This window comes from Cucumis sativus, chromosome 6 (genome assembly GCF_000004075.3).
Source record: "Cucumis sativus cultivar 9930 chromosome 6, Cucumber_9930_V3, whole genome shotgun sequence".
Taxonomy (NCBI): Eukaryota; Viridiplantae; Streptophyta; class Magnoliopsida; order Cucurbitales; family Cucurbitaceae; genus Cucumis; species Cucumis sativus.
The window spans coordinates 18117653-18145013 of record NC_026660.2 but is presented as its reverse complement, the minus strand read 5'-3'; the positions used below and the strand labels follow the sequence as shown (position 1 = coordinate 18145013).

The 27361-nt window shown below is 30.0% G+C and overlaps 4 protein-coding genes across 6 annotated transcripts; 1 reads left to right on the top strand and 3 right to left on the bottom strand.

The window, feature by feature from the left end:
* Positions 1-375: 375 nt before the first annotated feature.
* On the bottom strand, positions 376-5356 carry LOC101208889 (PHD finger protein ALFIN-LIKE 4). 2 transcript variants are annotated; one of them, XM_004144158.3, is made up of 5 exons: positions 4842-5355; positions 4655-4687; positions 3832-4060; positions 1243-1375; positions 376-976 (listed from the first exon to the last, which is right to left on the bottom strand). In XM_004144158.3, the coding sequence occupies exons 1-5, from the start codon at positions 4936-4938 to the stop codon at positions 704-706; spliced, it is 765 nt and encodes a 254-aa protein (XP_004144206.1). In that variant the 5' UTR covers positions 4939-5355; the 3' UTR covers positions 376-703. The 2 variants fall into 2 exon arrangements, with proteins under 2 accessions (XP_004144206.1, XP_004144207.1); XM_004144159.3 differs by having other exon boundaries at positions 393-976; positions 1303-1375; positions 4842-5356.
* A 1100-nt stretch (positions 5357-6456) lies between these two features.
* On the bottom strand, positions 6457-7507 carry LOC105436007 (protein RKD3). 2 transcript variants are annotated; one of them, XM_031888184.1, is made up of 4 exons: positions 7326-7507; positions 7109-7209; positions 6816-6965; positions 6457-6731 (listed from the first exon to the last, which is right to left on the bottom strand). In XM_031888184.1, exons 1-4 carry the CDS (start codon positions 7432-7434, stop codon positions 6591-6593), a joined length of 501 nt encoding a protein of 166 aa, XP_031744044.1. In that variant the 5' UTR covers positions 7435-7507; the 3' UTR covers positions 6457-6590. The 2 variants fall into 2 exon arrangements, with proteins under 2 accessions (XP_031744044.1, XP_031744045.1); XM_031888185.1 differs by having other exon boundaries at positions 7109-7206.
* A 112-nt stretch (positions 7508-7619) lies between these two features.
* On the bottom strand, positions 7620-8912 carry LOC116404509. Its single transcript, XM_031887026.1, has 2 exons — positions 8396-8912; positions 7620-7741 (listed from the first exon to the last, which is right to left on the bottom strand). Exons 1-2 carry the CDS (start codon positions 8793-8795, stop codon positions 7620-7622), a joined length of 522 nt encoding a protein of 173 aa, XP_031742886.1. The 5' UTR covers positions 8796-8912.
* A 16572-nt stretch (positions 8913-25484) lies between these two features.
* On the top strand, positions 25485-26912 carry LOC101209292 (protein BIG GRAIN 1-like A). Its single transcript, XM_004144160.3, has one exon. It carries the CDS (start codon positions 25579-25581, stop codon positions 26767-26769), a length of 1191 nt encoding a protein of 396 aa, XP_004144208.1. The 5' UTR covers positions 25485-25578; the 3' UTR covers positions 26770-26912.
* The last annotated feature ends 449 nt before the right edge of the window (positions 26913-27361 follow it).

Genomic DNA, 27361 nt, shown 5'->3' with positions numbered 1-27361 from the left:
ACACGAGTGGTATGGTCGAAAAATCAACTCCAACCAACCGATGAACATCCCTAATGCAACGAGAAAAATGAAGAACACTCCAAACAAATCCTCACATTTGGATATGTTAAGTGTTGGGAAGTGGTTGGAGTTTTCTTTTTCCAATTATGAGTATAACAAGTTATATGTCTACAGACGCTAAAGCAGTAAACTAGTCTAAAATACTTGAAGTCTGACTAAAAATCAAGAACTCGTGTGAATCGATCCGGTCATTTTAACTGAGATGAGAGATAAAATGAGAGCAACTGACCTTCAAAGCATAATGAACCCGCACGAACGTACCAAACCTCTCTTCTTGTTGCACCTGTAACCCGAACGGCACGTAGAATAGTGATATCCTGACAAATATAAACTTTTCAACAAGAACACGTTATAACACACACATACAAAAGACATAGTTTTCATACAATACACAAACAGAAAGGAGTTTGTCCACAAATGACATAGAATATAAATTTCCAACCTAATCATAGTCCTAATTTAAAGTTTAAACTAATCCTAATACACAATTAGTCTACGCTGAGATCCTAAGGGGAACAATCTTTGAATTCCATTTCTTCTTTTCTTTTTTTTTCTTTTTATCCCCTTTTTTGTTTAACTTTGGTTTGGGAAGGGAGCGGAAGTTGTTACTAGTAAATACCACACTTGCTCTATGTAAACCGCATCAGGGTCGGATTCTCTTGTTGCTGCAAGAAGGACATTTGTACTGCTTAATGTGCTCGGCTCTTGCCGGAGTGATCTTCACACATTTCCCATGAAACCATTTCTCACATATGTCACAGCAAATCCAGAACTCGTCTGATGCATAATTCTCTCCACAAGCTCCGCAAAGTGTTTCTCCGTGTTCTTCCTCTTCTTCTTCTTCCAAGCCGCCTTCCTCTTCCTCGTCCTTCGACTGAACAGCTTTGGTAGTTTTTATTTGAGGTTCAGAACTCCGCTGTATATTGCAAATATATATGCCAAATAATATGCTTAATAAGTTGCCTCCAACAAGGATCAAAATCAAATATTAAGCAAAGCAAACTAGTAATCAAATAATACTCGAGTTTAGTATGCTGGCCGACTGGTTTCCTACAGGCTCCTCAGCCAAACCATTAGAGAAATTAAAAATCACTAGTTTTGAATCTATAACTATTTTAAGCCGAATTGGCTAAAAAAATTAAGAAAAAAGGAGAGAGCTGGATAAAAAAAATTCTTTCAAACCTTTGAATTTGATTTAGATTTATTACTGCTATGATTTGAAACTGATGATTTATCCTTAACTTGTTTTTTGGCTGTCCCTGTCACCACTTCAAATATTGTTGGAAGATCGTTTATCATATTAAATAGACGCTTCCTGCAACAAAAGCAACAGAAACTTTAATTCCCAGTCATGGAAACTTCAAGAGAAGACCAAAACCCGAGACCAATGAAAACACCACCCAAAAAGGAGCCAAACTAAAATAAAAAGATTCAGTCACGATCCGTGTTCTAATGAAGACACATAAACTATGCAATATATGTGTGTGTTCATTCTCCTACATTCAGTATTCAATCTGAAACAAGCAAAGAAAGCAATTCATAGGTTCTCGCTCACAAAATTGAAACAAGAAGTAAATTCATCATCCCCCTGAAAGTTATAGTCACGTTTATATGCATTTAAGAGAGGTTATAGTATCTGTCATAAAATTAAAATAAAAGGAGAAAACTATAGCTATTTGTGTTAGTATATTAAAATGAGTTACTACTACAAGCCTACACCTCTCTAAGCTATCACATAATCCAGTTCAAGAATAAAACATAAAGCCTGAAAGGACGGCAGATGCCCAGAATATGCAGTACACTAACATGGTAATCTCTTCTTATCTTAGTCGAATCAGAAACTTACAAATTTTTCATCCCAAGAAAATGCACCCAGCAACGGGATATATACAGATGGAAAACCAAACCTTTTTTCATTTATATCCCATGTCCAAAGTGGCTTACATGCACCTCAACTATTCTTACGAGACAACCACCTAACTCTAATAGATTTGCTCATTAAATACATCCTAGGTAGGTTACTTATTCACTGACCCCAATGACCAAGGCCAAATAACAGTTGGTTAGAATCAAGCTTACTTTAAGATTAGAGAAAGAAAAGTAAACTAGCCATAGAAAAAAGTGGTTCAACGAAGTAAAAAAAAATTAACACTGACACCCAAACAGAAGCCTTCAGTCTATCAAGGGATAGTTTAAATTTCTCTGGAAGCAAACTTTATGTTGTGGGAAATAAAGAATCCAGAAACATAAATCTCACGGTGAAAAAAGGCCAGATACATGGAAATAGAATCAATATCACATTCCAAAAAAAATTGCAACTCCTTTAGAAAACCCAGCCTACATATAAAAAGTGAGCCTGCAAAGCCACAGCATTCATAGACACAGTGAACTTCATTATTCGTTTTCTATAAAATAAGGCCACATGCATGGCAAGCGCATACTTAGTAAACTTTACAAGTTACAAAATGTTGGTTAAAAGACAGTCCCTAATCTATCATGTTTGTGTCTAATAAGTCTCAAAACTTTAAAAAGTGTCCAATAGGTCCGAGCTTCCAATTCTTAGTCTAAAAGCTTCCTGAACTTTCGAAGTATCTAATAAATCTTTTCAACTTCTAATTTTGTGTTTAATTGTTCGCTAACATATTTAACACTTTGAAATCAATAGATTAATTATATTTACAATGGGATTTCATATATGATAGGGCCCAAAACTATCAAGTTCCAACTGAGTCTTAGAAGTGCATAAAATTTTTAAAATTTTCAAATATGTTAAGGACCTACAAATACAAAAGTGAAAGTTCAGGAAATTATTAGACATGAATAAAATCTCATGAACTTATGACATTTTACACAAACATGAAAAATTAAGGGACCAAGCTTGTAGTTTAACCTAAAAGATAATGGAAAATCTCGTATAGTTAATAGCATGCTTTAGTTAGTGGTATTTTCATTTAGAAGATAATATAGAAGTGATGGATTACTTTTTTTTTTTGCAATATCATCAAATATACAATGCAGGAAGATTAATTGTGATTATTGTATATATAGCTAACGATGCGTGCCTTATCACAAAAAAATAAAGAATCCACTAAACATGCTTCCAAATGACTCAACGTTGAATATGAGAAAAAAGAAATTAAAACTGGCCATCTTTACATTCTTAAATGCTTTAACGCATGGCTTTGGCCACAGCCAAAATTTGTTACTTTTCTCCCACATCTGTTTTCATGGTTGATTAGTCTTCAAACAAGAACAAAAAAATTGGTTGACAATTAAAATGTCATGCTCAAAAGTTGTCCCAAATCTGTTCATCCAATATGTTCAACAGGTGTAGTGTTTCATGAGTTAGGCAAGTAGCCAACGCATGTCCAATATATTTAAGAAGTGTCAAAAACACATATTGCACGTTCACAATACCCAAACTAAAGTGTTTGTGTGTCCTTGTATGAAACATATGGTATGAGAAAATATTAAGTATACAGTTTGTATTGATTGGCTATAAAAAAATTGGACCAAAATATAGCACACCACAAAAAAACTCCCATTATGATACATTAGATCCTAGAAGGAATATACAAAAAGCTCACCAATAATGTGAAATGAGAAAGTGTTGAACCAAATACTGAACTAAGAACAGCTTAAAAAAATTAAAATAGAGAGAGAGAGTTGAAAATCATACTCAAGCCTTCACTACAGCCAACAAACAGTGCAAATGACACTATGTATGAATCATTAATATAAAATAAAGAAGACTAGATAAGAAACACATACCTATCTGTCTTATCAAACCCAAACCTAGCTCCAAAATAAAATGCCACAGAGAGAAGCCAAACATCACTATGAACCGCAACCAAGGATAGCCAGTCCTTTTCTTGCATCCCGTCTCTAGCAAAATTTATGCCAAGTGCAGGTTCTGGGAGCTCTGGCGGCACCTCTTCCGCAGGTAAATTGACTTCCCATTGCTCACTCGGAAATCCATAAAGGCAAAGATTTTCTTTCTCTGTAAATGTGGAGTCCAAGAAAATTTAGGTTATAATACATACATGACTTCCTCGGGAAATAAGCAGAACAAGGAAGAATGTATTAAAAGAAGAAAGTAATACAACATGCTTAGTTCTATCTTAACAGTAATATATGCATCAAATATTATTTACACGCTAAAATTTGAATATCAAAACAGAAAACCCCAACTCATTTCAAAATTACATCACAAAATTAGCATTAAACCGCATTGCTGACCAGCTTATAAAGATTCCACTGAATCAAACCTTTGCGTTTCCATATAAAACATATGTTCTAATTTAAGTTATAAAGTTCATCAAAGACTTCATAAATCATACGCATGCATAGCCTTCTAAGAAACTAAAAAGGAAAAACAAAAACAGAAAGAGAACTGTCAAACTGGCTAAGTAAAAATAAGCAGCGGAAAACTGTTAACTAATAAAAAATAATCAAAATCGATCAATATCAATAGCTCTTTAAGCTGACAGTGGTCAAAATTACGTTCCTACTAAAAACTTCGCATCTCTCACAGTCTCAAACTAAATGCAAACTATAATCCAAAAACCGCAAACAAAACAGCAAGAAATCAAACCAGGATCACATTGCTGGTAGAACTCTTCAACATCTGCAACCAAAAAAGGCAAAACAAGTGAAAATCAAGCGAAATTAACAGAAGAACAAAAAAAAAAACACGAAGAGTAATGAAATTGAGAGGAAAAAAACAAAAAGTACGAAAAGCGCGAAACAATTTAGAAAAGAGAATGAAGTGAAATTTTGACCAGTAGTGAGAGCTTTGATTAAACCAGCTCTACGGCCCTTGAAATCCCTAAACACCTCTTCCACAGTACGTGGATTGTACGGAGCACCGCCGTCCATAGCGTAAAAAGGTCAGAAGTTGAGAGTAGAAGTTAGAAGAAGCAGAAGTGGAATAGAGAGTGAGGAGGAGAATTGAGAGAGAGAAGAATGAACTACAGATCGAGAAGCATGGGGAGAGGAAGAAGAGAGAAGAGGGAAAGCAAAAGGAGGGAAAAGAAGAGGAAAAAAAACAGCCAAATATTTGACCTCTGACTCTGAGAGACGACAGTGTGGGGAGGGGGAGGGAGAAAGGGAAGAAGAGGAGAGAGAGAATGGGAAATGAATGAAGGCCGGATTTGAATCGGAGGAGAGAGGTGAAATTAAATTGAAATGGATAAAAAGGGGAAAAGTCCGGAATGGGATGATTTTTGGGCCAAGGAAGAGAGGAAGAGAGGAAGAGAAAAGGAAAATAAATTGGGAAATGAGCCCTAAAAATGGAGGAGGCGCTACTAAACTCTGATTGGACTTGGGGGGGATTAGACGGAGGTCCCAGAAATTTAATCTCAACAAATATTTTTTCTTTTTCTTGGGTGGGTTTTTTGGCTGAGGTGGCCAGGTGGTCCCCACCAATTTTAAGTTTTTTTCTTTTTTCTTTTCTGATTCGGATATTAGTCGACGTGGCCCTATCCTCACTCCTTCTTCTCTCCCTTCAAATCTTGGTCGTTCTTATATGTGTTTTATCGTTCTTCTCTTTTCCTCTCCCAACAATTTTATTCCTTTTCTTGCTTATAAATTTTAGAATGCTAAATAATTAAATTTAAGTGATCTATCCGAGTTTTTAAAATATATATATAACAAATTAAAATAATTTTAAAAACGAAAAAAATTTGGAGGCCTAAAATGTAAAATAACAAAATTATTCTCATCAACACACCATACATGATCTTAGGCATACCATGCCCCAAAATGTATTGAGGTAAAAGAACACGTTGAGATAGTCCCGAGATCGATCCTTCAAATTTCCTTTTTTAACTTCAACCTCAGTTGGACTCGAGCCCGAGATTACTCAAGAATTCTTAAATTTATTCTCTATTCTCAATCTCGCTCGAAAAACTTTCTCGAGATGGCATGAGTTTCATTTCAAAAACCACTATATTGTCATCAAGAAAGCTCTAAAATATGGTCCGAGATGAAAGACTTTTGTCTCAATTACTCGTTCTCATACTTTAATTGCATCGATGTAAAATATAAAACGGTAACGACATATATGAAATTTATGAAAAAATTATTGCATGTATCATGAGTTTTATTTTTTTATTTTGTTATATTTACGTAAATTCCTCAAATTTTAAACTAAAAGGGTTTATGAAACAAGTTATAAAATGAGATAACAAAAAAAAACCCTATAATTAAGTCGAATGCAAACTAAATCAAAGCCCATGCATGCACCAAAAATATTTTTTATCCTTGAACATAAAATAATTACAACTAAATAATTTGGGGCTTAAGATAGCAATTTGATGTTCTTAAACAAGCATTCCTTCATTTTTTTTTTCAAATTATATGAAAAGCACATAAAGGTAGATTCAAATACAGATAAATAGTAATGCTAAATTATACACAACAAAATTTTAGTTTCAACTAACTATGCTTTACCTAAAATGACCAAAAAAACACACGAAAACACACAAGAACTCAAGTAAAAGTATACGAAAAAACGAGGGGAAAAGAACTCAAATCCTGATTCGAGCACAAAAATCAGTAAGTTCTTTTTGAACCCTTTCAATCTCGGCTTCAGCTCGAACTCTCGTATCTCCGTAGCTTGAATTCATGGTGGCTCTCAGTGCAGCTATTCGTCTCTCGTAACTACGTATCTATGTCGTTCAAAATAAGTTATCAAGTCATTTTACTGTGAAAATCAGAGTAGTCGAACAATTAATAAAGAAGAACACACACACCTTTCTGTAAGGCCACCGGCTAAGACCGCTCCGACGGCATATTTTCTTCAATACAGTATTGCACACATTCAGTTTTTTTGAAGCTTCTGATATTGGAAGATGAAGATATTCCCACACGTCATTCACCGTCATTCTTCCCGTTCTTTGTCGCTGCGCAGACAAATTACATTTGAATGAATCACCAACTTTCAATTCTTTATATTTGAATATTATGTTTAAAGAACTGTTAGTTTTCCATTTTGTACTAGATAAATTAAAAGTAAAAAAGAACAACAGTAAAATGGAATCGAAACCTGTGCAGCAAGGGAGGGTCGTCGTCTTGGAGGCTGCTCTTCCGGTTGCTCCGGCGGCTCATTTTGGCAGTCTGGAGTGGGTTGTTCCATTTCATCATCTTCTTCAAAAACAATAAACGAAGCAAAACACAAAATTAGAAGAAGAAAAAATGGAAAGGTGTGATGAATGGAGTTGAACATTTTAATTAAAATTTGGAAGGAAAAAAAGAAAACGAACCAGAATTATCAGGAGAGAGTTGAAAGAAACCATCAGTATTGAGATTTTCAAACCAATCAATTCCAACACAAAGGGCATCGTAGAAATTGGACATTGGATCTGGAATCATATTGTAATCTTCTAATATTTGCTTCAGACAATACTGTAGTAGAAATTGCTTTATCTCCTCACAGCTTTTCTCGCAAAAACTAATATATCATCGTTCATTTCAACCCTTTAGTTAATCAATTAATTAATTGTAACAAAATCATAATTAAATAAATAAAACAATACTTCGGTTTAAATTTAATTCTCTTACTCGAACATTTGATACTGAGGACTTATGTTATCCACATTAACAATGGGTTTATGCTCCAATATTGCATGGCTAATCATCCCTAGCCTACCATGAATCTCTAGTTTTCTGCTGTGCACTCCTGCCAACATTTAGATTCAAAATAATAGTAATAATAATAATAAATGATTTTGGGTCGTAAAATTAAAATTTTTAGAGGATTAAAGTAAAAAATTGAAACTAATTACATAAGATTTGACAGAATAAAACCTAAAAAATTAGCCCCTAAGTGTTTCATTAAGCTCTATTTAATAACAATTTAGGCCATAATCATTTGATTTATGTTATAAAAATTAGCCCTAAAAATAGTATTTCAACTTGTTAAATTTTGACAATGAATTCAAGTAATTCTTTAATATATTTGAAGTTTCTATAGAAGAAATAAGGAGAGAAACCAAATCTAAATTTTTGCCAAACTAAACTCGTAGTTTCTGAAAATTAGGGTTAAATAAACACAATTTTCACTTTTTTTCTTCGTAATTAACCAATGTTAATAGTTTCAAAAAATAAAATTAATTTTCTGACAATTCTATCCTTAATTTTAAAAATACCAAATTTCATAAAATTACGAAAATGAAAGGAACATTTTCTTAAAAATTTATAAATGGTTTGATCGAAAGAATATTACCCTAATCTTTCAGAAATCAACGTGAGAGAGCACAATATCATACACACTGCGTTTCAACAAAAATTGAAAGATAATTTGGATGAAAAATTCCTGAGGAGGGAACCATACCATTAGTATGAAGAAATTCTCGAAGAACTTGGCAACAACTACATAAAAAAGGAAGAGGAGTGAGAGGCCAAATAGGAAGCAACTTAGATTCCACATCACTCGGAATATTCGTATAATTATCATCCTGATGAGGATCTTCCTCTTCCCCACCAATATTGGACGGCCCCGCTTCAGAATCATATTGCCCGTTACCATAACTAAACTGCCTCAGTAATTCCACCATTCCCATGTTCCCAAACCCACACCCCGCTGGCTGCTCCGCCGTCGACTGCAAATCATCCAGCGTTGGGTTTCGGTCGTTCCCAAAGTTCAGGATGTTCGCGTTGATGGAACTCTCGTATGGATAATCCTGATCTTCTACTTCGTCGAACAACGCCGCCGCCATTGGATCCGCTGCCATGTGATTGGCTGGGGTCTTTTGGGGCGGCCGGCGCTGTCGAGAGAGCCGCCGTGGAGACGAGAGCGGGAAGTTTTGTGGTGAGAGGGAATTGTGTGTGTGATGAAATTTAATTTAATGGAAAGGAAGAAACGGCAGAGTGTGTGGGTGGTTTATTTATTGTTACCGTTAAAGATCAGTGTGTTGACGGTTATTTTATTTTTAAAATTTCTTCTTCATTTATGATTTTTTTTTATCATAATCAATTTTTATTTCATATTATGAAATGTATTGTATATTATATAATAATACGAAAAGAATGTGAAATAAAAAGGTCGTTTGTAAAAATAGCAAAATAATATTATAATAATAAAGTCAATGTCACAACTTTTCTAAATTGCAAAAATAGTAAATTTAAAAATGAATATCATTTTTAGGAATGAATATGCTCTTGACTCGACATAGTTTGTTCGGCTACACTCGAGCTCTGTTTTTTTAGGGTTTTGACGCAAATAGTACATGATGGAGCTCGAGTAGAAAGTATTGATTCATTTATCAAGGGCAGAGATCTAGGGTTAGTGTCAATCAATAAGTTAAAACTACTTCGTAAGTATATGTTCGGTATACAAATCGAAAGGATCCAATTCGAACAAGTTTCAAATTCAAACATAAAATTTGATCAAAAGTGTATCACATGAGAATCCATTATTTATATGATTATTTGATAAAAATAAATCACAAAAAAATGATATGTTGCTACCATTTTGAAACGATTAGATGACCGAAGTAATGTCTAAATTAAACCCAATGATTAAAGGCAAAGATAAAGGATCCCGAAACAAGTAAAAATCTTTTTCAATTGTCTCTCAATAACTAAACTAGATGAGAATGAAGAATCGAAATAAAGCTATCTAATTACTTGTCATATTTGCAATATGCAAAAAAAAATATATATATATATTATTGATCACTTTTTTCTAAAAAAATTGTTATCTGGCGCAATTTTCAAAATAAAAATGTTTGTTAAATAAATTAACAATAGTTCAATATTGTCGATTAATATTTAAGAGCGTTTTCAAGTATGGTAAAATAAACTAAAACACCTTTTAAAATAAATATAACAAGTTTTAGATTTTATCAATAATAGACACTAATAGATTTCTTACTCTCTATATATATAAATGACGTATTTTTAGTGTCCAATTAGTTTATAGATTTGTATAAAACGTTTTGAATAATTATAAATTCACTTTAACTAATTACAATTAACTTTAAATTTACTTGGATACAAAATCAAAATTTTATTTATGAATGAATAATTTGAAGTAAATCTAAAATTTAGTTTATATTTATTGTTGACTGTTTAATGGGCTTTTTTTTATCTTGTAATTTTAGAATACATTTTTGTAATTATATATCGACACACATAGTGTAATTGAATGCATGATTATGATTATTTTTATTAGTGTTTAACAAAATATAGAAATTACGCTTAACGAAAATTAAACATTTAGATGTAGGAAGATGGTATTTTTAGTAACTTAATTATATATGTAGTGATTAATAGAGATTCGCATTTAAGATCATAGTGTGTGGTTCTTGGTAATTGGAATTCTCCAAGATTTGTAGCCACACACACACCTACTTCCTACTCCCTACTCCTCTCACAAAGAATCTCTTTATAAATATTCCAAACTTTTAATCTTATAATGCTTAAATTAGTCCCAAAAATACCTATTGAAAATAGTGAAATTGTTTTTGTTAAAACCAGATAAATATAGGTGTGATAGTTAATATTTATAAAATTGGTTGCATAAATAATTTAAATAAGATGTTACTTAAATGTGTTCTCATTTCTCGTTTTTGATAAACATAACTTTTAAAATCATTTTCAATTTCACTATAAACTTTACTTGAATTAATATTTAAAGATCTACATCAAACGACCTTTAGAATTCATTTGTAATTTGTTAGTTTTACAGAGAAATTTGCAAGTTTGTTTTTTAGTTTTTGAACGTTAAGGTTTATTTTGATTTGATCATGTTTATCATCCGCAAGCACAAAATTCAAATTTTGTATAGATCTATTTAAAGACGAAATTAAAAGTTGAATAATCATTAAGGACAAAATTAAGAGTGCAACATTTATCCAGAGGAAAATTAAAACCCTATGATCCAATAGACAATTTTAAATGAAAAATGAAAGGAGCAATTAGATTTGTAAGTAATTTAACATTGGTTTAGCTCTTTGGGCAATTATATTGGACTATGGGCTGGGCTAAAAGCCATAACATTGATTTACTCTTCGGCTTGGCTGGGCTTCTTTTGTGGCCCAAAAAGTGGAGCATTTTAAACACCGCCGAATTTGTAATTATCTATTTTTCATATTCAAGTTAGTGTGGTTATTTGGCAAAATTTACTTTTCAAAATAATTTATCATATGACTGGTAAAACATTGTGATTTTTGCAAATATTGTTTCCGTATGTATAGATTATATTTATTTTATAATTTGTGTTATTTGATGCAATTTTATTTAAAAAAAGGTATATTAAAATTGATTAGTTAGAAATAATGTTTTTTTTACAAAAAAAAAAAGTTGAAAAATAATGATAAACTTAGAACGGACTGTCTTTTCCTTTTTTCTATCTATTCCACATTTGGCCAATTTGTTTATACCGATAAGTCTCTTGTAACTCCGTTGACTTATGCTATTGCCCTTCTTTTGTGAATTTCATACCATAATGAAATTTATTTATTAAGAATTATTATAATTTTAAAATATAAATAAATAAAAATTATTTTAATCATTTAGCAAATTTGTCTATAATGTTATAAATTTTTTTATGCTTTTCAAAACTTTCAAAATTTTATCTATGATTTCATAAGGTTTCCCGAATCTTTTCTAATAAATTAACATTTTTCTTTAAATAAAATCCTATGATGGAATCTAGGAAATTTGAGAATGAATTGCCAAATGTAAACTATTGTTTCCCAAATCTAAACAATTATGTACCAAAAGTTTTTTGAAAAAAATCGTTGAGATTTAGCTCCCAAATTTAAACAATCAAATCTAAACGTACCAAAAAAATCGGCCGATTTTTAACCATGTGAGAAACGTCCCGAAAGTTCACAGATAACTACTACGTGACCTCACTTTGAGTAATATCAAAGTTTTTTCCCACAAAAAGCGCTCGGAGATGCCTACACTCAGTTTTTATTTTCGTCCCAATACTTTTCTTCGGACGGTGGAGAAAATTATTAGAAATACTGGAGATAATAAAATGTACAACAACGTTTAAAAAATTACGTATACATTTATATTTGGTAGACTATAAGATTCTACCAGTAATATATCAATAATTACAATATGAACTATTAGTAATAATTTTTTCTATCGTCAATAGGCTGTTGATTAATTTTTCTATTTTTCTTAATTTTTTAAAATGTAGATATATATAGTAATACTTTAAATCTAATTATTATATATTTACAGGTGTTTCTTTCAAAAACATTAAAAAAAAAACAAATGTGATTTTTGAATATTGAAATTGAGATTAAGATTTCAAAGTGTTAAAAAATTAAAGTAAAAAGGTGTATCTTAATTTAAAATTGTAAATTCACAAATGAAAATGGTATAAAATTAAACAATCAACCAATAAACCTCTAAGCTTATGTAATAATAATAATGGCATAAATTTACATCATATCTATACTACGCTAGAAATGACTAATACTAAACCTTGCAACTGTGAAGAATTCTAATTTATATCGAACTTTAAATGAATTATATTGTTTTTTTTATCTTATTAAAAAGAATTATTTTAAAATTGAAAATGATTTCAAATCCTACTTTTTACTTTTAATTTATATAGAATTTAAAAGTAAAATTTAAAATACATTCATAGATAAAATCTATATCACTAAATTCGTAATTGTTTTTTTCTTTTCGATTATCATTGGAATACCTTCATTTCATATTTTTTTCATAATTAAAAATGATTTATTGGATCTAAAATCATAAGATTTAAAACAAACCCTCCATACTCCTTTACGTACTTTTCATGTCCTTTATTTTTTTATTTATTTACTTAAGTTTACACTTTCTTTTTTACTGTGATATTTTTCAACAATATTCATACTTCACATCATTTCCTACTTTTTTTTTTCACCTCTCTACCCTCTTTTCACCTTCCATGTTTTTCTTCTTTTACCCATTTCATTATTGTACATTTTTCTTTTCTCATTACATCCTTTTCAATCACGTATTTTGTCCTTCAAATCATTTGTTTTCCATATATATTACTCTTTTTTGTTTTCAATTGTTATTTTATTTTCTCAAAAGTAATAGAAACTTTGTCCAATTTATAAAAGTCAACCATTTATTAGAAGATAGGAAGTTGTTTGTATTATCTTTTTAAAAAAATCTCAAATGATCAATTTTGGTATAGATAAATTTATTTTTATTTAAAATTATTTAACTTTTAAAAAAACTAACAACTTAACTCATCTAACATTTCAATGAACTTGAAAAGAAAATGGGTAAATGGGTAAAGTTAAAATCGTTACCCCTTCAAATTGTACTATACAAACCTTTTGCATTTGATCTCTTTTTTAAATTAAAATTTAATGTTTAATACTTACAAAATTTTATTTTACTCTACGTTTATATTTTCCTCTATAAAATTAATTAGTTTCAAACCTTTAGACTAAATTCAAAACATTTCATACTCATTATAAATTAATTGAAATAAAACATGCATGCATGTAGTGATACAATCTGAGTTATCTAACATGTTTCCTTACTTTTAAAATTTCACCAATGTCTAAAATTTTTAGACTATATAAATTGGCAAAATGACACAAACTTAGATCATTTTAAGAGATACCCTTATGGCCTTATCAACAAATGCATGTATAAGATGATGTGTTATTACAATTGAAAACCACATTTGATTAGAATATCATTCACATTCGATTCATCATTAAAGGTATAAATTTTAAACCCTAAACCCACAATGTAAAATATCAATCATATAGATTTTGATACACGATTTCAGGCATACCATGTCTTGAGATGAAAAAAATATTATGCTTTGTTTTATTTGATCACATGCATAATTGATCCAAGATGTTCAAGGAAGTTATTCGATCTTGTAATTACACTGAGATAACATGTGATTAATAAATTGAAAAGAAGATATAAATCATAAAGACATATATGAAATTATGAAAAAAATGATTTTCGCATCCGTAAATATTACGGGTGTTATTATATTTATGTAAATTATTTTTTATTATTCTATGATTAAGTGTATATAATTATATAATATCAATTATTGAATAGATTATAAAATTTGGTTATATTTTATTAATATTTTGAATGATCTTTTTGTTCATAACGATGCTTTCTTCAAATTTCGATAATATATGAATGTAAGGCCGTAAGGAAAAGGAAAAGAACTCCGACAAATATAAGATGACTACGGCAAGGGAAATTGATCCCAAACAGGTGATTGAATAATGGGCGTAACCGACTCCAACATCTGAAGTACAAGGACAACGACGAGAAAACGACGCTGTTTTCATATCTCTCCTCCCTTTTGCTTTCTCATGGCAATCTTTTCTTTTCAATAAAAGCCCTCAATCTATCCAATCCAATCCAATCCAATCTGATCCATCATCATATGTTTACATACATGCACACCAAATGTTCGACGAAATGCGTAGCCGACTAAAAGTGTGGAAAAGAAAAGGAGCCTGAAATCCCACAACCCACAACCCCACTTCTACAATTAATGAGTGATGGGTCAACTTAATTCACCAAAAAATCAAGATATACGTTAATATTAACAAAGAAAGTGATGGATGTAAATGAAGAAGAAACTGGGTTAATTAATTGAGGGTGTGGTGTAGGGAAGGAGGTAGCACGTGAAGAAGACAGAGACATGCAGGGGAAAAAAAAACGGAAAAGAAGAAGAAAGCAATGGGTGAGCCACATGGCACTGCACGTGGGTGTGGGTGAGGGTGAGGGTGAGGGTGAGGGTGAGGGTGAGGCTCCAACGCAACGTTAAAGGGGAAAGAAGAAAATGGGGAAATGATGATTTAAAGAGGACTTGGGTTTTGGTGCTTTTGTTTTGTGTTTTTTTGAACAGAGGTTTCAAATCCCAAGGGGTGTGTGTGTGTGTTTTGGGTTTCTTTAATTTTGTATATTGGGATCTGAAATTTGTCCATTGGATCGGTCTCTTTTTTCAGAGGATTTTTAGTACTTTTGGCAGACTCTGTGGGACTCGTTTATTATGGAATCCCAATGATGATAAAAGCCAAGGATCGGTTGTTGATTGGAGCTTGAAGGTGGTACACTACACAAACACAATACAGCAAAATTAAAAGGAACGCCCTCCAAATCCCTTTTCTAGGCCTAAAAAATTTGGAGAAAATAATAATGTCTCGGTGCACTCCAACTCTCTTCCATCTCCATGCATTATACTAAACTCTCTAACTAAATTTTGTTATACTATAAATTCTTCTTATTTATTTGAGGTGATGGCATTCAAGTATTTACTAAATATTAAAGGGCGTATAAGACTTAAAGTGAGTTATAATAGTTTATGGATTATTATAGTTTGTGTTTGAGATACATATTATAATAGTTTGAATTATTATAGCCTATATTTGAAGAAGTGATGAATATGAGAAATAAGAAAAAAAAATAGTCATAATCTTAAGATTATGATAATACTTCATTCAAACATAAAGTGGATGCACGAAACGGTCCAAATTAATTTTTTCATATATTTTCTCTCTCTTCATACAGTGTGAGATTAAAAAAAGTGTAAATAATACATAATTTTGGGTGAATGCTATATTGTCATTGGGATTAGCAATTACGGATTGGAAGAACTTATGTTGTGCAACAAATTTTTTTCTTCACATGGTTTATTTTTGGTCGACTATTACTTTTCTTTGAGTTTGGAATTTTCACATAAATTATTGTATAAATAAAGCAAAATAGAAAAAGATATAATCAAATGAAAAATTGATCCATCAATGTTAATGAAAACTAGTACTATCCTAAATGTCCAGTCATGTATTAATTAAAATAAACTATAAAAAATATAACATTCGAAGTAAATTTTGTCTTTGAGTTGTTTTGTTATATAAAATGTAAATAGTTTGTTAATTTTTTTTTAAATTTTAAAAAAAATTTCAATATTTCAACATAGAATCAATAATATTTAAAATTAATAATTGTAATTAAAAAAACAATGAGTCTCAATTTTGCAAAAACAAAAAATTAAAGAATCAAACAAGTTTAAAAGGTTATTATTTATATGGTATAAATAAATAGTCATAGTAATAACATAATGAAAATGAACAAATATTAACTAAGGTTGGATGGAAGAGGAAATTCATAAATACGTAGAATGGATAAATAGAGAAAGAAAAGGAAAAAGAAAAAGAAGAAGAAGAAGAAGAAGAAGAAACAAATGATGAGGAGATGAGAGGAGGAGATTGTTATGCAATCCCGAGGAGTGGGCGCTACCATCAAAGCTGCATTTTCATGCCTAACTCTTTCTGCTTGGCTCTCTTTTCTTGTCTCTTCTCTCTTCACGCCTACAGACCCACCACTTCCCACCCTCAACTCCATATACGATTATTATCAATTTACTTACCTAATCATTTAAGTTGGTTTTTGTTTCATCACGTTTCTATTTATATAGTTTCTTTCCATTCTATTTTCATTTTATTTGAATCTCTTTTTTATATATATATATTTTAAAAATTTTAGTTGGTTTATTGATTATGAAACATATTTGAAGCCAATTTTATAAGTCTTACAATTCAATTTCCAACTTTCATGAATTTTTTTTATGTTTAATATACTTTTTAAGAAAAATAGAAAATTTAACCAAATATGTAAAATAAATTTTGTGTTGGAGTGATTTGGTTAGTATAAATAGTTTATTAATTTTTTCTATTTTGAGTATTTTTTTTTGTTTATTATTATTTGTTCATATTTATATGTTTATTCTAATTTTGGATTTTGGATTTTTTAATATTTAATTTTCTTTTCTATTTAGCTTTTTTTTTTAAACCGTTCCGTATTTAAATTTATTTAAATAATTTCTTAATTTTGAATTTCAAGTTTGGCATTTATAAGTTAATTTAAGTTTAAAATTATTATTTTTACTTCCTTCCAAATTAGTTAGAATTTTACGCTTATAATTTTTTTTACTAAGATATTTATCTGTCATCTTTAATATTTTACGACTCATTTACACAATACTATAATGGAGTTGAATTTAAATAAGTATCAAATATATATTAATAACGAAGACATTTGAGACATTTTACATTTGTATATGTAAGTTGGGCTTTGTTTTTACCATTTGTGTTCTATGTACTTAGTTATTATCACTTGTTTTGCTATTTTCGTAAGTGCCACATTTAAGATTAACAAAATTTTTAGAAACAATAACACGAGAAACAATCAATTTATCAAACAAATTTCTCTTTTTGTTTCTTTTTCAAATAACTATAGTCGTATTTCTTATTTTATTTAAAAAAAAAGAAATAAATAACAAAAAACAAGAAATGGAAATATTATCAGACTATTGTAACAATTTAGTTTATGAACTTTCAATCTTGTACCAATTTAGTCAATAAATTTTGGTATGTAACAATTTAGTATTTGTGCTTTCGTATTTATTTAATTTTGTAACAATTTAGCCCAAAACCTAAACAAAATTCATAAAAATTTGTTGTCAAGTTTTACTATTTTATGACACATACCATGCATATTTATAAGATTATGAGTCTCTAATTACTGTTTATTGATTTGTTTTCACATTTATTTCAACAACATGGGCTAAATCTTTACAAATTTTAAAGTTCAAAAAGTAAAATTGTAACAAAATTACACTAAAGTTTATAGACTAAATTGTTACTTTTACCAAAGTTTAGAGACCAAAAGTGATTTTTAACCTTCAATATAACATTTAACAAATAATTTATAGTCGTAATCAAAATTAAAAGAAAATAATTCATACATCAATCCTCATCATCCATTTCATTAATATGGCGTTTGAAGAAGCCTACATGTGCATGGATGATGTTGAAATGTAATTTTAATTAACATGTTTAAATTGATTCAACCTATAACTAATTATAATTTCAATTTGAAATATTTTTATGTTTTCACACAATATTTTTTAAAATCGTGTGACTTCAAATTCTTTATTACAATCCCCAAAGTCTTAAAGGGGAGTGGTGCATTATTTTTTTTAATCTTATGATATTATTAATATTATATGCCCCAAATTGCCATCAAACTATATTAACATCATAGATAATTGATATACAATACACCTACAAAAAGACATCTAAAGAAGCAAGAGAAGAGGTAGTACATTCCACATATGGAAGTAGAACTAAGAAAAAAACAATTAAATCAATCATCTTTGTTTGGTTTGCTTGGGGAATTAGGTTTTGTAAAATATATATTAAGATTTCATTTCGATGGCTATATGCCAAATAAATTTTTCAGAAATAAAAGGACAATAGAAAAATCAACACAAAATTAAATTAATTTTCTCATGGGAATGTTTGGGTTTTATTTTTATTTACCTTCTCGGATGAAAGTGAAGTTAGTTTTTGTATGATTAGGGAAAAAAAAGTAAACTCATCTAATAAATTATTTTTCTTTTATTTTCAATATATTCAAGTGATCGAAACATATAACCACTAACATACAATAACTATCTTGGATTGAACCCCACAACCTTTTAGTTAATTATTTAAACTACATGATCTCACTTTTTATCACTAGTTCGATTCATAATCTATGACATGCAGTATATCATGTGAAACGGTATGTAACTTGTTGGTATTGCACTGAAAAATCAATTTACTTTAATATCGGAGTTGAAATGAATACAACCACGATTGATAGTACTTCAATTTTTTTGGGAGGAGTGGAGGATGGATTATTTCATCACAAATTTATTTACCATTGTTTTCACATTGAAAAAAGTTTAAAATTTGTAGTCAAATGTATTTTAGTTTGAATTATAAAATCAGGATTTTCATATTTTTCCTCTTGAATTAAAATTCACGTTTTTTTTTTTCTAAATTTATTTATTATATTATGCAACATCTCCTTTTAAAATTTACAATCTATTGAGAAAAAAATCTACTAAACATATTTGATTAAAAAAAAAAGTGAAAATTTCGAAAAATAATAAATTAATGTCATAATCCAAAAGTGAAAAAAAAGAAGAAGAGAGAAACAGTGATAAAAAAATGATAATAAGAAGAAAAGAAAAAAAGATTGTCCTTCCGATTTTGGCTGCATTATTCAAATTCAACCATACAAATTAGCAACCACTTTGTGTTGTTTAAATTGTCTCATTAAGGTGTGGAAGTTTCAAGATTCAACAATGGCCCTTCATCACTCACACTCATCAGGACACTTTTTTCTTTTTTTCTTTTTTCCATGTACCTTAAATTTTGTCACATTCAAATTCAATTATTTATTTTCAAACAATTATATGTATGTATGTATGTATAATAAAAAATAATTTAAAGAGACAAGCTGGACCATGAAAACGACGTCACTTTAACAATTTTTTCTTTGTTTTTGGTTTCATTGTATTGTTTGTCTTCTTTCTACTTTTCAACGTGTGGGATCTAATTTGGAAGCTATATGTTGGCTAATAGCACTCTCCAAATCAGCAAAACGGTTTGTATTAATTGCATTGTTTTACTTTGTTCAATATTCCACACGTCTATTTTTTAATCATATTTCTTTATGTTTTTCTTTTGTTTTATATATACTCTTCTTTAATTTTGTTGTTTCTTTCCATAGATATTTTTGTCCAAAATTGTACTGGATCGCCCATTAGTTTAGCTACCAACGTAAAAATGTCTTTAAGATTTTTGTTATCATATTTAGAGAGTCTAACGTATAGGATTAAATTATTCCAGAGAAAACTTTCTTTTTAGTTCACAAGTTTTTTTTATATATAGATATGTGTTTTTGGTCTATGAATTTTTAAAATAAACTAAATAGTAAGAGAATTTGTAACAATACATCCATTTGAATCTTAGACCCCTAGTTTTAAAAAATAGGTTAACAAAGTCTTAGAAGTATTTTTATTTAATTTTTTTAAAATAATTATATGATATTTAAATTAAAAAAATGGTTGGAGGGAGGACATGATTTTAGAAGTTATTATTCTAATTTAAAATGTCATATATAATTATTTAAAATAAAAGTATAAAGTTATTTGAATGATCTTTTAAACCCACTTTTAAAAACTTAAAAACTAAAACGGTACATTTTGAAAACTCGAAACTAAAAGGTACTATTCTTTTATTTTATATCGGATCCATGTAATTTCTCTATTTCATCTCAATCTTGATTAAGAGGAAGATTAGGAGTGCATTCAATATTGTTTATTAATTCTACATTGGATAGACTTAAATAGAGAAATTACAAGATCAAATATAAAAGAAAAGCACATATATTACATTACAAAATACTCACGTTCTGATAAATTTGAAAATACTTTTACTTTTCTTTTTTATAAAACAGAATCTACCCCTTTTTACACTCATAGGTATGAAAATAGGTTCACAGGTTCACATAATTTAAAATGAAAATTTGGATGGAAAAAACATTTGAGTGAATATATGTGTAGGGTTAACGAATCGTAATTCTTAATTAGGTTGGATATTGCATATTTGTGATAAATTTTGGACAATTGAAAGGAAAGCAATGGAATGGAAGATGGAAATGGAGTTAGGGGGTCTGTGGGAGGTCGGGCAGGTAGGAGGAGGAAGAGAAGGCGTGTGAGATGTGATGGCCGCGCACGTGTTAAGGTGGTGTTGGTAATGAGTCAAAGCCAACAAAGAAGTGAATGCTTTCACGTGTCAAATTAAGGACCCTGGGGTCCGAATCCCGCTGCTTCCGCTCGGAACCATAACTAAAGTATGTTGGGGCCACCCCATACCCGTATCATCCCCACATCCGCCGTTCATTTCAAGGGGCCTCCAACTAAATTAAAATTTCCCCTTCCTTCAGTTGACTAGTCAACAAATGCACCATTACTACCTTTTCTTTTATTATTATTATTATCATTTTTACTTTTCTTATTTTATCATATCTTATCTTATATACATAATAATCTCTGTGTTTATATAAATATGTGAATGCTCAATTTCCCGCGATAAAAAAAGAATGAAAGAGACTATAACGATGAATTTCACGATTATAATATTAACGAATGGGTTTAGAATTTAGAGTTTAGATACTCGTAGTTTGAAGAATTCAACATTGATATTAAACTTTTGTCGATACTTATGATATTTTATAAATGGTCATAAATCATAAAATGTGTCCTCGACATGGAATAGAAATACTCTATTTTTATATTTTGTTACTAAAATATATGTCATATAATTTATGAATATATCTATCACTGTATGTACCCATAAATTGTAATATAATCTTTATATGGATATTAACATTGATATTTTAATCTTTGATTATCACTTTTTAAAAATATAGGGACTAAAATAGACCATTTTTTTCCTTCAAAATATGTGAACCAAATAAACCAAAATCAAGTAGATAGATTAAAACGGTAGTAAACAATTAAGTCAGATAGAATAGAAGATTCAAACCACAACGAATAGAACACAATATAAAATGTATAATATATAAAGCTACACCTATATAGTATAGACATTTTTTCTTGCACAATTAAATAAAGTACAGAATATTCAAACTACAGATCTCTTAATCTCTAAAACATTGATAAACTATACTCAGGTTTGAAGAATACATATACTATTTGTTCAAACAACTACCACTAATCTCACTTTTTCCAACAAAAAATGGAATCAAATCTCTATCTCAACAACCCTTAGACATTTTGGAAGGAAAAAACAAGCACCAAAATCTGGAAAGAGATACCATCTAATAAATTTCCAAACCTATAGTCTCAACTTCTAAGAAAGAGCAGATTTAGTTTAGATACACATGCCCTAATGCACATTTAACCAAAGAAAAAAAACCCAAAACCCTTTTACAAGAATGGGAATTAGGGTTGGTGTTATGGTCCTACATGTTGGGTTAGACTCTTGACAAATCATGAATAACTAATTCCATACCATATAGGATTTTTGAAAACTTTGAAAGTACACAAGAAAAAGATCAAAATATATGATATCATATAGTTTTAATTTAAATGTATAGCTTTAGTAGTGGAAGCCACCTAGGGTTTATATATATACCACGACTTAAAAGGAAAAAAAAAAAAAAGGAAAGAGAAAGAAATTGAAAAAGAGTTGGCTTGTTCTTTACCTCCAAGATAGGGTGCAAAAAAGGGCCTATAGAGGATGCTCCCATCATGCCCAATGTTCTCTCATCAATCAACCACAATTGGAAACCATGTGATCTTGATAAGTATATTGGAGGCACATCATATCTCTTTTTAAATGTCTCTTTTTCTATGCTCAATTTGTGGGGTTTCTTATATTTATCTCCCATATTATGTGTGCTCTTGATGAATACAGACGGATGATCATCCAAATATAGTTTTGTAGTTTAGATATATGTCTAATTCAAGCTTTTTCGTATACCTTCTTTGATCTAGAATTAAAAAAGGAAAAAATAAGTAAAAGTTTATATTTTTTACACTTCTTAACGTTAATATTAATACATCAACTTATTTCTATTCAATAAATAGCTTTCTCTCTTATTTTAGTTGATAATATTGGTGTACGTTAACAATTTTAAATGGATTTCTTAACTTTAAAATGTACGTATAATATTAATTCTAAACTTTTAATTGTGTTTCAAATAAGCAAGATTCAACTTTCAAAGTCCACTATAAGTTTTGTTTCGTTAAAACTATTTTTTTAAAACTAATAAGTTTATTATATATCAAATTGTGAATTATAACAATCAAGTTATTATCCTTGAAAACCTCTCCAAAACTATATAGACACGTTAAAGTTTTAAAATTTATAATTTTCAAAATTAAGAGACCTTTCGACACCTTAAAATTTTAAAATTTATAATTTTCAAAATTTAGAAAAAGGCCTCTCTTTAACCATAGGGTTAAAATCACCTTCACGCTCACCATTCCTTCCTTTCTATCACTTCAATCTCTCCTTTGTCCACTCAACAGCCTATCCTTTTAGCCTTTTATTTAAATCAAAACTTTAGTGTATGTAATGTATGTATATATATATATATATTTAAAAATTACTGATTTAAATAAAGCCTATCCTACAAGAATAAACCCTAAAAGTAACATATTAGAATTACAACCATAAATATTTTGAAGTCCAATAGCTTCTATGGGGGCATGGGTCTACTTTTTCCCTTGATGAAATCATTGAGAATTGTACTTCACTTTGCACTTTATCTTATTAATTTATAAACTATATATTGGTCTTCAATTAGTTATAAATTTTCCATGGAAATGGGGCAGTGGATGCAAGACATTAACAGTTGCGTATGTACCTAACAAATTATTATAACTATAAAGTATATCTAAATTAATTTATAAATTCTTTGCTTTGTTCTCTTATGGCAAGGAAGGAGATTGTTGTAAATGATAAAATTGGCTAAAACATTTACCATATATAACAAAATTTTAGATTTTATCATCCCTAGATTCTAAACTATTTATTTTACTATATTTAAAAATGATCTTTTATATATAATATTAAATTTAAACTAACTAGTTTTTATATGTTAATTTTGGAAATACTTCTAACACATTCGATTATCCATATGACTAAAAAGTAGCACTATAAAGATAATATATCAATAATATTTTATTACATGTGAATGATTCAAATTTGTATAAACCACAAATATAAAGTTTTGCAACTCAATTAGTACTAAGCAACATATTCACAGTTTTGCAAAAAGTTAGTAACTTTAATTAAGACATTATAAAATTAGAGTTTCCATATAGGAATGTTTTTGTCTAATCATAGGAGGGTTAGAGGTCTAATCATTAGCCAACCATGTTTAAGTTGTAGTTAAGGAATGTATATTTAAACATGAAAATATATATAGCGTTCCAAAACACACACCTCTTTAATTAAAATTTGGGATAGAATTCATCATTTACCTTTAAAACTTCGAAACTTTTCATTTTTCATTATTCTAAGTGTTTTAATGTCACCATGTAATGTGTAAAAGTGAAAAACAGGTGTGATTGTTTGATGTAAATTGATATGACAGTTGATGTATACAAATTGATTGCATGGTGAATAATTTTACGAGGTATATATATATACACACTTATGTATTTATATTAGGGTTTTTTTTTTTTCTTTTATTAGAAAAATTCACCAACTATTTACCTAGGGAAGAAAATGAGTAAAAAATAAAATTTATTATATTTGATTTTTTTTATATGAAAGGTAAATATTTTATTACGTTAAAAAAAGTATTTTTTTATTTACGATTTTAAAGACCAAGGATTTTAACTTTCAACAAAATTTCAAAGTAGAATTTAATTGTAAATTTTCAAAATTTAATGAAGTTTAGGAATGTGTTGTATAATTTAACCTTCTTTCCCATGCTTAAAATAGTTCGATATAAATAAAATAATTTATACCACCTCTTAAAATCAAAAGTTTGAATTAATTTGTAAAACAAAATCATAATTCAACAACTTTGACAAATTAGAGTGAAAGGATTTAAACTCCACCAAGTTTGGTTAATTTTAGAACATGCATCAACCGAGCTAACTTTAGCACTATAGCTTACCACCATCATTAACTTAATACTTTTCTCACATATAAAATCAAAACAAAATTGCATTAATTAAACACGGTGCCACGTAGGATAAAAATCAATAAATTAGGCTAAATATAACCTTAGACCTCCTGTTTAAGGCATCCATCAGGTTCATTAAATTGTTAAAATTATTTTATCATTTTTAATTCATTTTAAAATACATTTAGCTTTTTAAAATTGAACTTTCATGCTATAAAATTTAAATGTAAAATCTAATATTAAATTTATTTTGAATAATAATGAATGATTTTGAACAGTGATATACCAATTTAAAAGTTAAATTTAAAATCACTTCCAAACCTAATTTAAGAATAACATTTGTTTCTCTTATTTTTTTAACACATGTTAAAAGTTAAAAGTTGATCAATTCTACCATAGGAAAAATCAATATTTTTATGGAAAAACCAGAATTAAGTTACATTTACAACTAAATATAATACTTTAATTTATTTTTACATGAGTTTTCAAATCAACAATGAACTAAAATACTTAAATTAATTAAGTTAAGTGAGAGGAACATAACACAATTTATCAATTTCGGAATCAAAAAGTTCGATTATTACGAAACGAACATACAAATTTTTTTAGGGTGCTCTATATACACCAATGATGTGAGTGATATTTACAATTAGCGTTGTTGGTACGAATGCAATTTGTATATATTTGGGCAGCAAATACTTACGCTTACCCATCGTCTTCCTTCCCCATCCAATCCAACAGAATCAACGGCTCCAAATTCGAATTAAGGAGGGACATTTTGGGAACATGAAAAAAGTGAATTCAAATGCCACGTCAGCAAGACAAGCTGGCAATGGCGCGTAGACTCCACGCTCTGAACTACCCTCTATAAAACTCATCTCCCCGCCTCCTTCATCTTCAACTCGTGCCATTTCATTTCATTTCATCTCTCTCTCTTTCTCTCTAAGGAATTTCTGTCTCAAAAAAATAAACAGAGGTTGCATTTTGTAGTAATTTACGATGAAGAAGTGGGATTACTACGAACACAAAAACCCATCTTTTTCCTCCACTCTTCTTGATGAAATTTACCGATCCATCGACGACGGGGAGAAAAAACCCACGGGAGAGACGAAGTTCTACAGAGAAATATCGACGGTGAAGAAACATATTAAAACCAGAGCTTTTGAAGACCAAGAAATGGCGAATCTCCGGCGAGCTTGCATGATAGAGAAATGGATGGAAAAGAAAGTCGGCGAGAAGGCCGACGTATATAGAAAACAAGAACGCTACAGGAAAACGCCTCACGATTTCGACCACGATCGCGATAATCTGTTTTTCACCTCAACTTCCAGTTCATCCGATTCCAGCTCCGGCGGATTCTCTTCTTCCGACACTGAATCAGTGTTCGCAACCAGATCCTTAACCCCATCATCCTGTTTTGCCTCGTCGAGACTCAAGGCAATTCGCACCGGTGCTTGTGTCCGTCCGGCGGAAACAGAGAGAAAAAAGACTCAGTTTCAGGGAAAAAATGACCGCAAAGTGCTGGACGAATTTGCCAAGTCAAAATCAAGTGGTACGAAGAAAGTGAAGCAACCAATTTCACCAGGGGTTCGACTCGCCGGATTAATTAACTCCCTCTTCACCGCCGGAAACACCCGAAAGTCGAAGAACACGACAACAACAGAAACAAAGGTTAAAACAGGGGAAGAATCCACCTGTTCATCAGCTTCCTCATTTGCAAGATCGTGTCTAAGCAAAAGCTCTGCTTCTTCAAAAGGAAATAACACAAAAAGATCAGTTCGTTTTTGCCCAGTTAGCGTAATCTTCGACGAAGATTGCAGACCCTACGGCCATAAATGTCTTTACGAAGAGGATGGATCAAATCTAATGCCGGTATCAATTCCCACCGCCTGGAAAATCGGCCGGTCACCGATTGGCAAATCAGCGGAAAAAGAACTAAAATCCCAATTCACAGAGAAGAGCAGAAAAGTAGAAGCTGCAGCCAGAGAGCTTATAAAGAACTTAAACAGCAACACTCAAAACAACAACTACGACGACGATGACGACAATGCTAGCTGTTCGAGTTCGGATCTTTTCGAATTGGAACATCTGGAAATGATTGGCCAACGACGGTTCAGCGAAGAACTTCCAGTGTATGAAACAACTCACGTTGAGAAAAATCGCGCAATTTCAAAGGGCTTATTACTGTAATAGTGTTTACTTTTTAGTTAGATTCAATTAATTTTGTGTGTTGATTATATCTTTAATTTTGTAACTCAAAACCCATTCAAGTTTGTTCAATGCCAATGTCATTACACATTTTTCTCAAAATCTTGATGAATGGATATTACGGACACCGATCACTGTTACTAATAGAATACACAGTATCATATTTGAAAATGGATATATTTTGGTTCATTTAGTTACATATTAAAATGTCCAAATAACTAAGGATGATTTTTTCGTTTTCTTTTATTTCTTTTTTTGGGGGGGAAAAGTGAAGATCGATCCATTAAAAATTTTAGAAATTGAAGGGGAAAGAAAAGGGAGAAATGGGGATGCGTTAAGAAGAGAGGGAGAAACATGAAAAGAAAGAAAGAAAGAAAGAAAGAAAAAGAAAGAAAGATTCGAGATCGTAATCAGAAGCAAAATGAGAGAGAGAGTTGAAAGAAAAAGGGAGAAAAAGAGAGATCTATTAAGCCATGGGAATAGAGAAAGTGATCATCAAGAGAATAATAAAGCTTTAATGTGCTTTTCTTTCCTTTTTTTCTTCCTCTGGAATTGGACTCCCTCAACTTGGACT

Coding starts and splice junctions, on each gene's coding strand:
- LOC101208889 (XM_004144158.3), bottom strand. CDS start 4,938: ATGGACGGCGGTGCTCCGTACAATCCACGTACTGTGGAAGAGGTGTTT. Junction 4,688..4,841: donor AATCAAAGCTCTCACTACTG/GTCAAAATTTCA, acceptor TTTTGGTTGCAG/ATGTTGAAGAGTTCTACCAG. Junction 977..1,242: donor AATCTAAATCAAATTCAAAG/GTTTGAAAGAAT, acceptor TGCAATATACAG/CGGAGTTCTGAACCTCAAAT.
- LOC105436007 (XM_031888184.1), bottom strand. CDS start 7,434: ATGATTCCAGATCCAATGTCCAATTTCTACGATGCCCTTTGTGTTGGA. Junction 7,210..7,325: donor ACTCTCTCCTGATAATTCTG/GTTCGTTTTCTT, acceptor TTGTTTTTGAAG/AAGATGATGAAATGGAACAA. Junction 6,732..6,815: donor GCCGGTGGCCTTACAGAAAG/GTGTGTGTGTTC, acceptor TGAACGACATAG/ATACGTAGTTACGAGAGACG.
- LOC116404509 (XM_031887026.1), bottom strand. CDS start 8,795: ATGGCAGCGGATCCAATGGCGGCGGCGTTGTTCGACGAAGTAGAAGAT. Junction 7,742..8,395: donor AGAATTTCTTCATACTAATG/GTATGGTTCCCT, acceptor AAATGTTGGCAG/GAGTGCACAGCAGAAAACTA.
- LOC101209292 (XM_004144160.3), top strand. CDS start 25,579: ATGAAGAAGTGGGATTACTACGAACACAAAAACCCATCTTTTTCCTCC.